Source organism: Apteryx mantelli, chromosome 8 (assembly GCF_036417845.1).
Source record: "Apteryx mantelli isolate bAptMan1 chromosome 8, bAptMan1.hap1, whole genome shotgun sequence".
In the NCBI taxonomy this organism is placed as follows: domain Eukaryota; kingdom Metazoa; phylum Chordata; class Aves; order Apterygiformes; family Apterygidae; genus Apteryx; species Apteryx mantelli.
In genome coordinates this window covers 10,897,474-10,915,839 of record NC_089985.1, presented here as the reverse complement: position 1 = coordinate 10,915,839, position 18,366 = coordinate 10,897,474, and the positions used below count along the sequence as shown (strand labels likewise).

At 37.6% G+C, this 18,366-nt stretch overlaps 1 protein-coding gene across 6 annotated transcripts in view; it reads right to left on the bottom strand.

The window, feature by feature from the left end:
* The window catches only part of RALGPS2 (Ral GEF with PH domain and SH3 binding motif 2), a 136,001-nt gene that overhangs the window by 17,806 nt on the left and 99,829 nt on the right, over positions 1–18,366 (bottom strand). For 4 of the 6 annotated variants that reach the window (XM_067300593.1, XM_013943251.2, XM_067300589.1 and 1 more), the window contains 8 exons: positions 17,915–18,005; positions 15,126–15,193; positions 14,317–14,452; positions 13,152–13,303; positions 7,290–7,344; positions 3,351–3,428; positions 1,710–1,815; positions 872–964 (listed from right to left, as the gene is read on the bottom strand). In XM_067300593.1, coding sequence (XP_067156694.1) covers positions 872–964; positions 1,710–1,815; positions 3,351–3,428; positions 7,290–7,344; positions 13,152–13,303; positions 14,317–14,452; positions 15,126–15,193; positions 17,915–18,005 — 779 coding nt within the window. The remainder of the gene's footprint in view (positions 1–871; positions 965–1,709; positions 1,816–3,350; positions 3,429–7,289; positions 7,345–13,151; positions 13,304–14,316; positions 14,453–15,125; positions 15,194–17,914; positions 18,006–18,366) is intronic. The other 2 variants (XM_067300590.1, XM_067300592.1) reach the window with 2 other exon arrangements.

Here is an 18,366-nt window from a genome sequence, read left to right as displayed (position 1 = left end):
CTAGGATTCCAGAGCACATCTCAGTTTCTAAAATTACATAACTTTATGCAAAACAAATGTTCTTCAGCGACAGTTGTCATAAATTAAACTGAAACACTGGCCAGGGCAACTGTCTAGAATTAATGGTTACAGGAGAGAATGAACTCACAAAAAGACCACTCAAATTTTATCCAGTTTCCTAGCAGAGATAATCTGTGGCACACCCTATTCCTTTATAACTAACCAGTGAAGGGAGAAGTGAACTAGGCACAGCATAACATCCCTAGAACATCTACAGAAAATCCTTTTATTACTTTCCCACATAAGCAAAGTATTTTTAGCTTCTTTCAAATGAAGGTGCAGTGAATGAGAGGAAAGCCAACATCACGTGATGAGCTGGCTCGCTGCGTAACATACGCAGCATTTTGGAGGCAGTAGTAGTTAAGAGACTACAGGATTAGACAGAAAAATCAGAGAGTAGTCTAATTTTACCACATAAATGAAATCAGGACATGTTTAATTTCATATGTAGTGACTTCTCAGTCTTTCCACATCAATGCTTGTTAGAATTTCAAGTAGGAACAACCAATTGCAATGCTTGGAGATCACCAAAAGATGCAACTTCTACCTTAGAAAAGCAGGCAGACCCAAAGGCATGGCTCCCTTCTTTCCAAACCAACAATTTCAGAGAGACCTATGGCATATGCAAAGCAGATGTTCCTGGAGTAGCATGTAAGAGTGCATGATATTTCCATTAAGCCATATCCATTATGAAGTGACAGACTGACTGGAAGACAGGATAGTGCTGACTAGAAATCAAGCAAGTCCTAAACTACTCTCTGTGTTTACATCAGGAAAGCACATTTTAATTTTGGCAGATGCCTAAACATACATGTTTTCTCTCTGTAGCCTTCAGAGACTTTGCAGCGTAGTAGAAGAGTTGAGTTCCACACAGTGCTGCCCAGTATTTTGTCCAAGATGCTACCTAGGGAGAGAAAAAAGTAAGAAAGACAAATAAGTGAAGTGTTTTGTATTATCGAGCTATAAAATAGTTGACATCATTCTGCAATAAAATGACAGCACTAACTGTTCAGCCAAGCCATCGTTCATTTTTTCAATTCCACTGTTTCTAGTTAGATTCATATAGGTCCATAAATGCATTAAGAATCTAGAAATGCAAAAGCAACATGTGCTTTTCCTCACTAATTTGATAAAAGATTTCTGTATCTCATCTTTTACTTTTTGTGCCCTTTATGGAACACTTCATTGAGCTAGACAGAATACATCTATCCCTTTTCTTTTGCATTATATGTACAGCCATAAAGTGTCCCCCACTGTCAAGAATTAAAATACATATTCTGATATACAATTCATATCAAAACATTTGCAATGCAACTATTCAGGGTTACTACCTATTAATAAATTGTCAAGACCCACCTACCATTCAGGAAGATAAAATGTGCTCCTTCTTTGTTTTAAAGTTTTTATCTGTAATTGTATGTAATCTTATGTAGCATTACACTTTGCTTCCTCTCCCTACATTATGAGCATAGCCTTATAATCTGAATAAATCCACCAAATAGAAGAATGCAAACTCTGTCAGTGCCCCTAAGCCTTAACAGCAAAGCAAAGGAGATCAAAGACACTCAGCTTAGTTGTACCATGGCCATTTTACTGTCTTTATAATTGGGCAAAGGAAGAAGGTGAGAAAAAGAATTCAGAAATCTTACAGTAGGTTTTTTGCCTTCTTTCAACAAAGTCTTCCTCCTGAGAACACCTTGAATAGTAACTGCTCCTGGATACAAATGAACAGCCAAATCTTCCGATTCTAGAGAGCTGAAAGGAGCATTTAAAAATAGTATGAAAAAATATTTTTCCTAAAGTAGTTCTCCAATCATTACTTCAAGCTAATGCAAACATCTGTATTTTAATTTAGAAGTGCCAGCTTTTTATTTATTGGACTTCATTGCGGAAAAAGACTTTGGCTGTTACAAGGGATTGCTACTGTGGAATTTACAATCACAAGCAAAAGTGATCATAAAATTAATTAGCCAAGCAGGTAATCTATAACTAAAGAAATTAACACTCAAGACAACTAAAATTCAAGAAAAATTAATTCTAATTGGCAAACATTCATAGTATATTCCTATTGTTTTGCATCTGTTAAAACCTCTCCTTGAGCCCTTGCAGGAAAGACAGTGGTTTTTGTTAGAAACACTAGAATCATTAACACATCAAAAATGAAGCAAAAGCTCAATCAAACATGCACAATTTTAAAAATATCTGAAAGCAAGAACAGTGGCAGGAGCAGTGATAAAGAACAGAAACCTGAACCACAGCTTTAAGGTTTTTTAATGCATCTGGTGCTCTACTAATCATCCACCCTGTGTAGGGTCTAAGAGGAAAGGCCCAAAACACATGCCCGGTACAGAACTGTGAAACAAAAAAACTAGTTTTATTAAAATTATGAAGCTGACCAGCTTAAATAACATTTTCAGTTAGAAAAAAAAATTTACAACAGGAATCATTTCAGTAAATGCCAGTCAGAATATGCAACTAAATTGCTGAGCCCAGTTTTCTAGAAACATTAAACAGTGCCTGAAACATCTTTGCAAATAAACCAGGATTTGCCTCTTATCCATCCTAACACTTGAGTGTATTCAAAGTAAATAGAAATTTAGCAAGTATTTTCATTGCAACCACTGCCAAGGATATGCAGATAGTTTTGGACGTTGACATGAACATGAGCTTAAGTCACTGAAAGAATGCTTGCTTCTTAATGTGAAAAAAAATTAAAAATAAAACCTCTCTCTTGCACGGCTACAGTGCCACACCGCTGCACGCAGAACCTGCAGCTCAGTTACTCAGCATAATGAATAATATGACTGTGACGCCTTTCAAAGAATGCTGTATTCAATGAGTTGGAGCCAATTTTAATGCATGACTCATTTTAACAGTATCTGTTACTTCAGGGAAAGGGGAAACAGCATAAATTCAATTAAAAACTGTTAGCAAAGAAAACATCTTGAATGCCATCCATTAGCACAAGCAGCAGCTTTGTTGCCCACATGAGCACTGCCAACACCACCACACAGTGACACACGGTTGAGAAGCTATCTACGGTCAAACATCTTGATATAAAGATGCAATGGTTCAGAATTTGGATTTGCAGACCAGAATGAACACAAGCCCATATGGTGATTAAGTCATAGAAGAAGAAAGCTCGAAGTTTAAAAAACAAAAAGGTCCCTGCCTTTATTTTGTCACACAAGTTAGAAAGATAGCACCAGAAAACACCCACTTAATTATTAAACTAAATCACCAACACCAGAGGGAAAGTTTGTGACCTCTGTGTGCAGGGGAGATTGTACCTGCTGGCCTTCATGTGGCCTCGATAGCCATTTCGTGCCACTCTTGTCCCCGGGCCGAGAGAATGGTACAACCTGTTCCTGTTGGATTCCATTATAAATTGTACGTATTACATATACTTTTATTCACACAAACAGCATGATTCCTACAACAGCGTAACAACTTTGTGTGTGTGTCACAAAGCCACTTCTATGTAAGAAACAGAGGATAACTTTATTCAGAAAAATGCATCAAGAGATAGATATTTTTTATTTGAGCAGATATTCTCTTTGTCACTACTCAAATACTGAGGTGTTTTATTGGTATTGAAGATTAATAAATTTTGAGAACAAAGTCTGAGTTTTCTTAGATTAAATCAAAATATAAAGGGGCAACATGAAGAAAGCTTTGCTGTCTTTAAATTCTCACTAAAGATGTTACTACAAAAGCCAGAGGTTTCAAATTCTGTAAGTCGGCACACACTGCTGGGCTGAGAGGAATAAAAAATTTGCTAAACAGTTTTACATATTGGCATTACTTCTTCAAATCAACCACTGAAGTCAACAACTCAATGAAAAACAGGACCGTCTGCTATGATATAGTATCTGCTTAAATCATACATATTACAGAAAAAATATGGCCATTTCACTTGAGTAAGCCCATGCTGTTTGAAGAAAGTCAGCAGATCAGTACCTTGGTATTGACTGACACTCACTGCCTAAAATACTGCTGTGCTAAGTAACACTGAAGTAAGCTCAGCAACATTGCAATTCTCCAATTCATACAGGCTTTAAACTTCTACATACAAATTTCACATTTCAGAGCCCTTAATCTGATCTATATGTTTATCCACATCCAGGACTTGGGTTCTAGACTTATCTTTCGAACACACTACTTTGCTTCATTCAAAGCTGGTTTTCCAGACCAGATCCTTATTTGACAGAATGCCATTTAAGTCAGTAGAAATATAAATATATACACCAATTTATACTGCTATAATGTTGCCCCATTTTTTTTTTTTATATCTCTGCTTTTGTAATTTTATTATCTTGAAAGATTGAAAATCAGCTCTAATTCTGTAGAAAGCAGATGGTTAAATACAAGAATGTGAGAAGTTTACAGGTGACATCTCTTGCATCTCTTACAAATTTAATAAACTGTCCCCTGTCAGAGGTACTTTGTACTAGTTGAAAAGCTGTTTTGGTATGGACAGCCAATATTTCTCAACATGGGAAATCTAAACAAGTAACATTTTCAGGTTTTAATGTGAACTCAGAAGAGCATACTGCAGGCAAACAAAATCCTGGAAAGTAAGAGTTTTAAAGAAGGGACACAAAGATCAATAGCATTAAACAAAAAGTACAATTTTCATTTCTTACCAGCTGAAACTATTTCCTTTGCTGAAGGGAGAATTACCAACATGCTACAAATGAATTACCACCTACTAATCTTTTCCAGAATAAGCCCAATTTTCAGCATAATAAAAATCCTTGAATTTATGATTTTTTAAAATATATTCAAGATTTAGACAAACAAAGCAATAATTAAGATGAAAGAAAACAAAACTGTAATATGAGTTGTATATCTGCATGTACATATATTTTGCATGCAAACAAAATACATTTTTTTCTTACCTTTAAGCTTGTTTTTGCATAACAAGGAGACTATCACTCTGGATTCGAGCTATTTCAGGTAAATCTATTCAGAGACACTCAGGATGACAACCAATGAGACTGACGGGTCACTTAGAATACTACCCTCACAGGATACAACTGCCAGGACTTGGAATTAAAGTCCTTTCTGACTAAATTTTGATTAGCCTAAAGGGACTCCCATTCCTGAAAGCTCTTTCTCAAGTTTCAGACCAAGTTTCCTTTGCTCTTATAAACAATCAGTGACTCTAGGTCTCATCCCTTCTGCGTTTCCCAGTTACAAACAGCAGGAGGGCTAGGAAAAAGAAGAATATTTGATATTCCACACATGGATTTCCCAGGTAACAAAGAAGTGAATCTCATTTGTTCCTGCTAGGCATATTGTGCTGATTTAAGCCCTCCTACCCAAAGACCCTGTTGCCAAATCACTGGGCAATATTGTCTTCCCACTCGCATGATATAGGAAGTAGTCATTAAGACAACTTGATGTATCCCAGTTTTGTTAACTGCTATCAATTCCAGCCAACTAATGCTTTTCCTTTGCTTGGATAAAAATTCTTACAAGAATAGAAACCCATTGTACAGAACAAAACTGGGGAGCTCTCTCTTCTCATCTTAACATAGCTTAACATACGTATTTCAGTGTATTACCTATTAAAATCCAAAACATGTTTCATCGTTTTATACAAAGAATAGATGCAAGGGTGTTGTGTATCTGCAGGAATTTCACACATGATGTTTTGAATGTTCCTGAAGAACTCAGTGCCTCTCCTGGGAAGCTGACAAGAGAACCTCTCCTCAGAAACATGCAACCTTGAATGGAGCTCCCAAAGAGTGCTCTCAGGAACGAAGAAAATACTGAAGGCATGGGGAATTTGGAGTAGGAGGAGGAAACTTGAGACAATTATGCTCAACATGGAGCAAACCTTTCAATTCACGGGGAGTCTAGGCTAGCCAGTTCTCATTATGACAGAGATGAAAAACCTCTGCTGTATTTCAGGAGTCCACACAAACAATTCTGGAGAGCATTATTATTCTCCAAAAACATGAGCTTAAGCCTGAGGCTTACTAAAATTTAAGTTTCCTATGTTTCTTGAGATATGAAAGCACTCAGGTCATTACTTTGTCTAAGGCTTTCCCATACAACTTTTTGGGTCTGAGAGAGAACCTGGGCTAGATTAATTCTGCAATGCAATAGGGAAGGAAGAGCAAGAAGAAAACCTTTCTAATATTGCAAATTGCACCAAAGACGGCACATACAAGTTATGGATTTCCTTTCTGACCCTATTTTCTTTCTGTGCTCACATGAAATGCTCTTACTTCTTACCCAGTGGAACCCTAACGGCATTTCCTCTTGTATATAATCATATTTATAGGATGAAATTATCAGAGTTAACCTTTGGCACTGAGCAAATTTCAAAGCTTCTTCCAAAGAATAATACATAACAACTGAACTGCCTCAATAAATGCAAGCAGAATATAAGGTTTGTGACACAGTTCCTGACTATAAAGAGAAAGTTCTTTGACAAAAATTTCTACCAAACATGTCTTCATAGCATGGTAGAAAAAGTGCTCTGTGGCAATTCTGAGGCTGATGGATTACCTAAAATTGAGTTACAGCAGCAAACTACGTACTTTATGGCACATCTTACTGAGTTGTGGGAAGATGAAATTTCCGCTTTTCACTGTATTCAACTATAGCTGTTAGTCTTTTTCCACACTCTCATATACACCATGAGAAAGGACTGAAGTGGTCAATGCCAGCTGGGTATTTGCAGGTATTTAGATAAACAGCAGGACATTAATTCTGAACTACATAAAACCAGACATTAGCAAGGGTCTGTACTGTGCTTGCCCATGTAAAACAGGGGAGACAGTAACAGTGAACTGAAGGGAGAAACAAAACGGGTGACGATCTCCATGGCAAGAACAAAGGGAGCAAGGATGACAGTATTATCTCAGGCAAAGTGAAAATGGAAAATGGGAACAGTAGATATGCAAATATATAAGAACAGACTATCAGTTGGGGTTTAGAGGTACTCTGGCTGGTCTAGTTAGAAGAATTTGAGCCGCAAACACACATCCAATTAGACAACACCCTGCTAACTATTAGCAAGCAGAAGCTACTTCTGAGCTGCTTTACCAGAAGTTAGTATGTGAACTTACTGCGGTTTATTAATATTGGCTCTCAAATTCTTACAGACGGAAGACTTACGGATCACTAAAATAAAGCATTTTCAAGGACAGAGATTCTAAGCAAGAATGTTTGAATAAAAAGAAATGCCTGTTTTGAGTGGCAGTTTTTCTTACCTTTCAAATGCTGGCCAGGACGTCTCTTCACTAAGTTCAGAACCATCACTGCTACCTTAAAGATCAGAACAATGATACTTTATTTCATCATCAAACTAACTAGTGCAACTATGTCAATTGCTTTTCAGAATATTTATTAAGATTAAATGTGCAACAAATACTTCACTATAATACTAGAACAAAAATACTTTTGGATTTGTTTCAGGAATTTCAAATTAAATCGAGGTAGAGATTAGAAGGGACTGGTTCCTGGAATTACAGAACTGCTAGCTCTTTATGTCTCAGCCCAGCCCAGCTTCCCATGCCCATCCTTGCCTCCACTTCCAGTCAATACATGATTTTGGCTCCAGAAAATCTCTGTTCCTTGGTTTCAGCTGAATCCATGTCAACCACTGCTAAAAGCCCACTGTTTTGGGATCCCAGTGCCATCTAGCCAACATCTTGCACATCTAGCCAAAAAATGAAGTTTTTAGGGACAACTACAGTCCTATTTATTTCCTTATTACAAAAGAAATTTATCTTTACATTAATGAAAAGTGCAACTTTAACATGACTAGAACTGCACTTGATTATTTTGATAGTACCTACGTTAGCTTTGCTAACAAAGCTCTATTTCAAACACTGCACTATGCATTCTACGGCAACATTTAAAAGCTATTTTAAAGATGCAAAACAATCTAGTAAAAAAGAGCTCAAGTATCACCTTTCTGAAAGTAATAATCCTTGTTACAGTATCACTACAGTTACAAAAGTTAAATGAATTCTGGGGATGCGTAATCAAAATATTTCTCTTAAGAAGTGTAATCTACAAAGAAATTACCAACTACTCCTGTTAAAACAATGTTAATATAGAAAAACAGGAGGCTACAGATCACAGCTGGATGTTTTGATGCCTATAGTTTTTCAAAAACTGTAACAGAAACCTGGAAAAGGTTGATTTCTAGTGTTTGAGGTGTCCTGTGTTTCTTTAACATCTATAAAGAACATATAATAGGATTTTTTTAGATTCTAAACATTTCTAAAAGACTTTTTCACAACAAAAGCTCTAATGCACAGACACAAAAACACTTTTCCTAAAAAAGCAAAAATTATACATTACATCCCTCCCTCCAAAACAAAACACAAGTGAAAGGAACTGTTTTTAATTTAGTAGAAGTTAGGTGCCTAGCCAATTTCTACTTAAACATTAAGTACACTATTTGACTATCACCTCAACTGGAAATATTTCATTCATTCAGTACTTTAAAAATATATCACCTTCTTAAATTCTTCTCAAGTATGTACTCAATATTCATTTTTTCACTTGACATCCTCAAGCAGGTCTTCAGGTTAAACCTAATAACACATCCTAGGTAGTTTAAATCCTTTCAACTAAGTAATCTTTTATACAACTTTCAGCTTTACATTAGAAACCACTTGGCACAAGCCAGTCTTCCTAGTTTTGTTTACTGATGATAAAATTAAAGATTACTTGTATGGCTTTAAAAGAAGTTGGAATGGTGTTGTTCTCTACTACTATATAACACGAAGGCTTTTTCCTTAGAAACACCAGCAACTGGCAAAATTGGATTTCACAAACCACGGTGCAGATCTTCTGAGGCACTTCAGGATTTTTTTAAATGTAGATGTCTAGTACTGCAGCTGAACATGGAAGTGAATACTGCGGCTGAATTTTGCACGTTTGGATTTGTGGATGTGAGTATACAGATGTCTTGGCTGTAGCCACCCGAACAGCGTGAGGCTAGGTTCCTCGTTATGCGATAGGGGAATATCTGTAGCACGGTATACTCATTTCCCCTGCCTCCAGTCACAGCATCCACTCATTGCTCAAAGTTTGAGGATATGGAACGTTTAACACAGGCTTCCTTTATCCATAAGCTAGTCCCCAAAGTTAAACAGGTGTTAATATAAACAAACCAACCCCAAAATGTTTAAAAAGTATTCAGACTAAAAATTCTTTCCCCCCTGTGCAACCGACACTCTTCTGGCTCGTTATACAGTGTTTCCAGAGCTCTAGTCACTATAGCTAGTCACTGACCCGATACAACTTGAAATTCTAATGTGAAAACACAAAAATTGGTCAGTAGGCCAGATCACCAGTTGATACAGCATAGCATAGCCCTGCTAAACTCATGGAGATGGACTCCATCTCCTAAAGTTATGTTCTGCCCAGTTGAGTCCATTACTATACTGAAAATCCCCACAGATATTTTAACTACTGCAGTACCATTTAACTACTATAAAATAAAGTTTAAATAAGCTCAAATTAGGCTTGCTAGCCAAATAAGTGTGGGGTAAAGACTGGCAAATAGCTCAAACAATAAGCCGCCAGAGAATCAACACGCAACATACAGGATCATCACTGACAGTTAATGAGTTGCATTAACCAAGCAGAAATACATAACCAAATGGGTAAAGATGGGGCAGAAATAGGGGGTCAGTATAGCTGCCTGAATCACACAGAGCATGCCCTCTACCAAAGACGACTAATAAAGGTTGGGGAAGAAAAAGAGTGCTAAGACCCTTGTATATCCCTCTTCTCCCCTCAAATCTATGCATCTTCATGTGCGTTTTCAGCCTAAAGTATTACATGCTTCTTGAATTTACCCTATCACGAACAAGCAGACTGCAATAGCAGGCATTTATTTACACATTTAAATGGAATTAAAGAACACAAAACAAAATACAACCTTCCTTTTGCCTGTAACCCTACCCCACCTTTGATCATCTCAAGCAGACTGCTGACGACTCAGTCCTCAACACCTGAGCAGCGTTCTACAGGGCAAGGAATCAAACAAACATTGGCTGCGCAGAGTTCTTCCCCACCGTGTAGGTTGCCAAAAAACTAAGTACATGTACACACTGTACACTTACACCTATACTTCATTTATTAAAAGAGAAGTATAATCCTTTGTAGAATTCAAGTACTTCAAGATGGTGACTTTAAAATAGAGTAATTCATTAAAACGTTGATTTTCTTGTATGCATTTTATGCCAGTTTAGATTTGAAAATATACTGTTCTTAAAGGGACTTCAATTAATTCATCTGGATTTAAAATATCTTTCTTTGTATCTGCAGCATTAATTTTTCTGATTCCATTAGAATAAAGACTCAAGTTATGCTTGAGCACCAGAACACAAAAACCAAAGCAAATGTTCAAGGGCCTCAGTTTTTCAGAGCTTTCATCCATCTTGTTGAAGATTAGGAAAAATAAGAAGATAAAAGAAATAGTCTAAAAAAGAAAACACTCCAAAGTCAGAATTGGATTTGCATCCAAAACGGCTGAGAACAATGTATAACAGTGTTTCCTTCAAAAATTTAAGCACCTAAAACTACATTCTCAATGCCAGGCTGAGTCTTTCTGTGGTCATACTTCTACATGTACAGTACTTAATAGACGTGAGACTGCAATCTTAGAAAAACCTCTTAAGCAAGATTACTTTGCATCCAGTATGTTAGGCAGCTTAAGAGGAGGACAATCACAACAGATACAACATAAAAAAAGAGGAGACTATTCTATACTATCCCTTTCCCCTATAGAATTATTTGGGCAACTAATCATTGTATACAGATTTAGCTTCACAACTGAACTTCAGTCCCATAGCTGAGCCAAATCATAAAGAAAGCTGAAAATCTCTGCAAATATTAATGGAGGCAAGCTGAACATTGCTGCACAGATACTTAAAAGGGTACGCTTGAGTAAGAGAATACAGAAAGAGTATAAGCAAATTAGGGAGTGTTAGAAAACGGTGTATTCCTAAAAAGATCTTAGGAATAAAAGTAGTTTCGTGTTATCTCTAAGTAGAATCATGATCTAATAACATCATCTTAATTTCTTCTACTTTTATGTGAGGTGGTAATAGTAGGCAAATATGTGCAGAAGAACACTTGGTAAAAGCTTGAAGGTGCTTCCTTCCGCCCAGCCAACATAAATGCTGAGATCTCAGAGGGGAAGTTCACTCTTCTGAAAGACCACACAGTGACCCCATCAGTACAGAGGGACCACAGAACAAAAATATCTTGCAGCTGTAGACTTACTGGTAGCAAACAGATAGAGGGCTCTCAATGAACTTTTACTGCAAATTTACTAAAAGCAGATATAATTCTGAATTGTCTGCACAAAACAGAAGCACTTTGGGTGGTATTCATCTGTCCATATTTTGTGTTAGTTGTCAAAAATCTCTGTGCAGTCAACAGAAAGAAAGTGAAGTTTAAGGACATGAATCGTAGAACCTCTTTTTAGCCACCCACCTAAGAATGGGATGAATCATATCCTTGGAGATCCTACTTCTCTGTTTAATTATAAAGAGCTCCAGATGACTAGCTCAAATGCAGCTGTTTAAATTATGATTGTCTCAAATTTAGACAAGATGAATCCCTCTCCTTCCATTTCTGAATTGAACAAACATTTCTCATCTGATATATATAATGTGTGCCTGGTCAAATATTTCTTGCTTTTATTTAGGTTATCCTCGGCCTCCTGGAAAAAAGAATTTTTTCCTTTGTTCAGGAAACAAGCATTCATGTTGTAAAGTAAGAGGGCAACAGAATAAGATGTACATCTTCCTTACTCTGGCATAATACGTGGTTGTCTGCTGAACGCAGTCTTGTAATTCTAGGAACCATAACTGTTTTGACCAAGTACATGAAACCAGCATAACTGAGGTCATCTTTAGTTTTTTTTCTCTGAGAGTTCTAGGTTTTTGCAGAACGAGTGGAAAGTCCGCAAGCAGCCTCAGGACCTTGAAATTAAGAAAAGCATCTGACCAAGATTTCTGACCACAGTCGTCTCCTTACAGATGGGCCTGTTTTCAGGTAATCCCATATCTGAGAGACTTTCTGCATTGGTGCTGCTTTAGGGATCACTCGATGCAAAGAAAAATACCTGCTCAGTATATCCTTAATATTTGAAAGATGAATTACACTGTTGCAAAACAAATGTGGTATGCTATGCACCATTTCCAGAATGTTTTTAGTACAATACAACCATAAAATGTCCATCATCACTTGTATGTGTCTTTCCAGTTTACAGAGAGAAGCAAACAGCTAAACTAACTGCTCAGTTTTAGTATCCTAATATGCAGAAGATAATTTCATCCAGCCATGAATCTCAAGTTTAGTGATGCTGTAACTCATCTCTTTATCACAGATTGAAAGCATTTATCAGAGAACTAACTGGAGAAACGCAAATGGAAGTGTCCTTATGTATCTGAACCTAGTGTGTCCACCAGCGGAAAAACAAACAAAACCAAAAAAGCCCAGAGGAATCTTCATTAACATACCTGTAAATTGCTTCACCGAACTGTAAATTATGTTCTTAACTTTTTGTTAAGAGCCAAGGCGAACTCTGGCATGAGGCTCCGACAAAAATGCACAAATTGACACGCTCTCGTGATTTAGACAAAGCATCACAATGATACAGCGCTACATACAACCATCCTACATAAACTGTTGTTACATGGCCCGTTATTTGACATTTGATGTAAAGACAGACTATATCAGATCCTCCAATATGAAAGGATCGGAAAGGCCCAAACAGCTCTGAGCCCTTAAAACGCAATAGTGTTTCAAGTAGTAACAACAGTCATCATTACAATCACAGTCAAGCTGCTGGCATGTCAGAAATATTGGTAATGTTTTGAAGGGCAATCATCTATCAGAAAGCCTTAACAAAATAAACAAGAACAAAATATGAAATTGTGTCCTAGGCTTTCTTCCCCTTCCCCGCCTTTTCATACCTACGTTTCTCAAGTTTGCTCTAAAACGGTAATTTAGAATAGTACCATTGCTTGTATAATCTCCAGGTCTAAAAATCTTTATTAAAAGCCCATTTGCTGCACAACTATATTTACAGTTCCCACCTATGGAAATCCCACTCGAAAGTGTGGAGCTCTCTGCCTGCCCTCTGGATGGGGCATGAGGTTCCATGACACTGTCATCCAGTAGGTGCCTTGGTCCTGCATTGGGGAATGTCGCGCTTTTAAATTCGGCCGTATTCATTTTGTGTATGAAACTAGGAACAAATAAGGATAAAATTACGTTACTTTTGGTACCTTTTAAAAGTTGCTGCTTTAACATCCTGAAAAATACCATGTAGTGTGTTCTGAACCCCAAACAAAATCATGGTTTGGGTCATAAGCAACAGTGTACAAACTATATTACCTGTACGAGCTGTTAATATCAAAACTGCACAGCATTCTGGGAGCAAAGAGAAAATTAGGACTTAAGAAGATTAATTCTTATACCTTAGGGGTTTTTTGTCTTAATATAACACTTACATGATTAAACTTTGGAATTTCACTCCTGTTCATGAAATGAGGGGCTAGCAGGTACACTTATACAATAAAAAGGTAAGAGCTTAATTACAAAATATCTACAATCTTGCATTTTGAAAAAGTGACAAGACGACTGATGAGACTAATGATCAAAATATTAATTAGAAGTATACCTAGCTGGAAAAAAACTAATACCACTACTTTAAAAAAATCACATAACCACCTGCAAACCACCTCTCACCATAATACCACCAGCAAAATGATTATTTTAGTTTTAATTTGAAAGAGTTACACTAGAATTTAGCTATTGTAAGTGACAGTTTATGTATGCTTATGTAAGATCACATCACATCAGCATTAATGACTGATGTGAAAGAAGCAGATTTTTCTTAAAGCATGCAATGAAGAGATCCATGGGAGAAATTTCAGGAAGATCCGTTTTGTCATCACCTGAGCAGTTTTATGGAAGACAAATTGTAAGAAATGCACAATTTATTCCAGAACACAGAACATGTTGTGTTTTGTGACCCATACTTACTATCACAATAGCCACACACACTATTTTGACTACTTATCTTCATTTGGGAAATTACCATTATATCTGAGCTTGCTCTCTCACCATAAATTGGTCTTTAAGTGAAATACTGTGTATAAACAACACTACTTTCCCAAAGTAAAGCCTTTATATTGAAAGATGATACATAATGTGCATCACAAAGCTTAGGATTTTCAAATTAAATAAAATGCTGACTTGTATCCCAGACTATGACATTTCCTATGTCCATGCGGTATCAAGTTCCTAGGTGAAGGGGGTGTTGGTGGCAGCAGGGCTCCTTCAGCTGCAACATTTTTCCGTCCACTTTGTGGAGATGCTCCGACTTCAGAGCCTGGGAACAAGAGAGACATTACTTCTGCATAATCTTAGAATTACTATCAGAGATACTTCTAAGAAAACTGTGGGCAAGTTGCACAAATAACTTCCTAAACTCAAATTGTAAAAGATACCATGTAGCCTTAAAACTCACTGCCATATGCATATTGCTATTGAGAAAAACTGTATTTGGTTTCTTTTGCACAGGATAAAAATAAACAAATTATTAAATAGTTCGTCTAGTTAAAAGGATTTTGAAAGTCCTTAAGTTTGCTGCATTAGCCACACTGACATTCAACACATCCTATTGATCCTCACATTTTGAAACTCCTACCTTCAACCACTTCAGATATAGATCAGAAACAATGTACGTCTTTGGAAATATATTATTCTGAGAAGAGGTTTAGATGAAGCTGTTCTGTCTAGACACAGCAAAGCATAAGTATTTAATAACTTCACACCAAACAACATTAACAAGTTAGTGCAACAATACATACAAGAACCTAAAAAACCTGATCCAATTCCTTGAAAAAAAATCTCTTTAGAGATCAGCTTTAGAGTTTTTATTACCAATATACAGTGTTTACACTTCACACCTCTTTACTATCCTCAGACAAGTATCTTCCATGTTCACAACTCAAAAATAAAGTATTTGACCATCTGAAGTCTTCTCATAGTTAAGCATTTACCTACTAAATCTTCTCTGGAAGCAGCAGAATGTGGGGTGCTGGTCCCTGGTTCTATCTTTAATGAAAGTCTGCATTAAAGAAGCATTAAAAATTACTTTATCAGGAAATAAAAGGATATAAAAGTACATTTTTTGAATACTAAAAGTTTTTTGATTTACAATTGAAAGCTTCTTGTTTCTATAATTGCAAGAAACGTCATGAAGTTAATATAAAACTTGCACAGTTACTATCTTTAGTACATAGCATTCCCAACCTTTCTATTTTCTTTTGGGTGGAAAAAACACTGCTGCAGCAGGGCCCAAGCTTCAGAAAAATCCCATGCTAAGGCATAGCACAGCAAATGAATCTATTGCTTTGGATCACATGGAGCAGGACAGGTTTGCAGCATTATGCTATGGGAGGACCAGACTCTCTAACAAAACCTTGGCCACAGAATAGTACTTCAGCCTCTTCTGTGTCAGGTAACCAGGCAGCTGACACAGGCAGCCGCAAGCAGCAACGTGTGGCCACAGCCAAACAGTCACCAGTTGCCCCCTCTCTCTCTAAGCGAAAGCTCGCTATGAGCTGGTACCAAGCTGGGGCAGAAGTCGTGCTGTGTAAGGAGCTAAGGAAGAGGAGAAGGTCTGCACTGGCACCAGCCTCTAGGGAACACGCAGCCACACATGAGCTGGGGCCGCACGGCCCTGGGACCACCAGCAGTTCCATGGGACTCGGGGAAGTTATCTCCACCCTAGCAAAACAACTGACAAGACTGAAAACCAAGCAACTGCCCACCATCTTGATAAAAACATTTATATTTACTACATTTTGTATTTTGAACTTTTCAGTAAAGTAATGAAAGCATGTGCACAAGTGTGCATGGCCAAGCCTTCTGTTGCTGTTACTATCCTAAGGAAGCAAAATCCTTCCTAGGGGTTTTGGAAAACGTATAATCAACTTGACTGGGTCAATCATTCAAGCTTTTTCTAAAACAGTTCAGCACTTTTCAAAGGTGTCTCCATTAGTGCTGCAAAGGGGACACATTGCTCACCAGATAACCTCAAAAAAAAGAGTGCCTTGTTAGCTCAAATTGCAGAACTAGAATCTTGGAAATTAGCAAGTTTAGAAAAGCATCTATTCAACTCTCAGGAGAAAAAGCTTAAATTTTGACAGCTCCTCCCCCTCTCATTCCCAGGCTGTTTAGCACAGATGCATGACACCTTTAAAGTTTAATGTTCTTAAATAAAATTCCTTAGCAAGAGAAAACAGGAATTCAAGTCACAGTGATGGTTTTCTAACTTCAGCCTTTTCACAGACACCTTAGGAGATAAGTAAATTGTTCTCTTATGGTAACAATGGTTCTTCAAAATATACTCTGTCCCCATACATATTTCAGTTTGGGGACCTACATAACTCTAAGCGTAAAATCAGACTTTCTGAATAGTAGTCCTGCCACTGCGTTACATGCAACTGTCTCCATTTCCCAGCTATCAAAACTTGGGTTGTATAGCGTGAAGTGACTGTAGCCCCTTCAGCAATACAATTCCCGCTACTATAGATTCCCAACTAGTGAAGGAGGAAGGTGGACTGTGAAATTCATGAAAACTATATACCATGATGAGCCAAACACTGCAGTTAAGTAACTTTTTTGCTTCTTCAAATGCCTAACCACAGAGCTTTACTCCCAGTAATAAGCAAGCGGTACTTTCAAAAGCAGGCTACAGAACACTTCAGCAAAAAGTTAAAGCTGGGTGCTTACGTATTAATGTAGAGACAGTGCTCCAGAGAGCAACCAACCAATCTTAAAGACCGTAACACTTGAAGGGAAGCCAGACGTTCGAGCCCTTGTTAACTGTCCTTTGACACAAGCTGAAGGGCGCCTATTTGTTGCCATCTAGTAAATTCTAATTAGGGCTATTAAATGGTAAGCCATTTATAAATTATTGTTTTTCCAAAAGATAATCTGTTCCTTCAGTGTGCCTCCCCCTCCCACCATTAAAATGCAGCTACACAAGCAGCCGATTCAACACAACTGCGGCGACAGACTTCCAGGGCAGGCAGGATGGGAACGGGTGGGAACCTCCTCCAGCAGGTCAGCCAGGGAACAAACTCTCCTCATGTGCAACATGCTTTAGCTGGTTTCCCATCCTCCAGGCTTGTTCCTGTCTCTCATTAGAGATGTCCAGCCCTCAGTTTTACTGAATGCCAAATCACTTAATATAACAACCTTTTAATTACGGAAGTAGAAACCTCTGTTTGGGGTGGTATAAGGGGAGGGGAAGAACACTTTGCTTTTCAAATTCAAGTGTTTACATTTGATTCGCCCTGTGAATCCTACTCAAAGGATAAAAATATAAAATTAGGACTTAAAGCAAAAGCTCCAAGCCCTCCTTGGTAAGAACTCAGGACCCGATGCACAGATGACTTTGTTCTGATGAAAAAATGACATAAAACAGATCTGATAGTGGGATTCATATCTTACTCAATATTGAGTGCTACATGTGAGCTAGAAGTATGGAGTCTTCAAGAATAAACACTCAGAGAGGTCTGCAGATTAAGTACACCCAACAGACCAAACAGACATGAAGCCAGTTCTTGATGCAGATGTAAGAGAGGAAGGAAATATGACATCTATCATGTTGAAAATTATCCTTTCTGAGCATAGGACCCTGCTACAACATCTCTAGTTGCAATAAATGCATCTGAGACCCATAAATCCTTGCTGCAAGTGGAAACAAAGTGACAGACTTCTTGTTATAAAAGCTACTTCTTCTAAAGAATTAGAGTCAGTTACAGCATTTCATACTTACTTGTAATTGTCATCTTCTACAAACTTTTGTAGCTCTTCTATGTACTGAACTGAGTTTAGATATTTTTGGACATGAGGCAACAGAGGAATATCTAGAGAACAGATGACATCCATTATCACTGTACCACTCATAGTTGAACTAAGTTATTTTCTAGAACTTATTTATACAGAACCAGACCCCTTTCCTTTTCCATGTGAGATACAAAGGTATGAACCACAGTCCTTACTGATGTTGAAATTTATCCTTCATACCCATTACCATGCATTGAGCTGACATTTCCTACATTAACAGACCCCCCCCAGAGCACTTTGGGCTGCTCTGCTTATCAGAGCATGGGGAGGGAAGAAGGAAGCGAGAATCCCTGGTCAGTCCAAAGTTCCAAACCTGGAACCTGGAGGACTGCATCGGAGGACATTTTCCCTCACACCCCAGGTTTTCATTATATCGAGCTT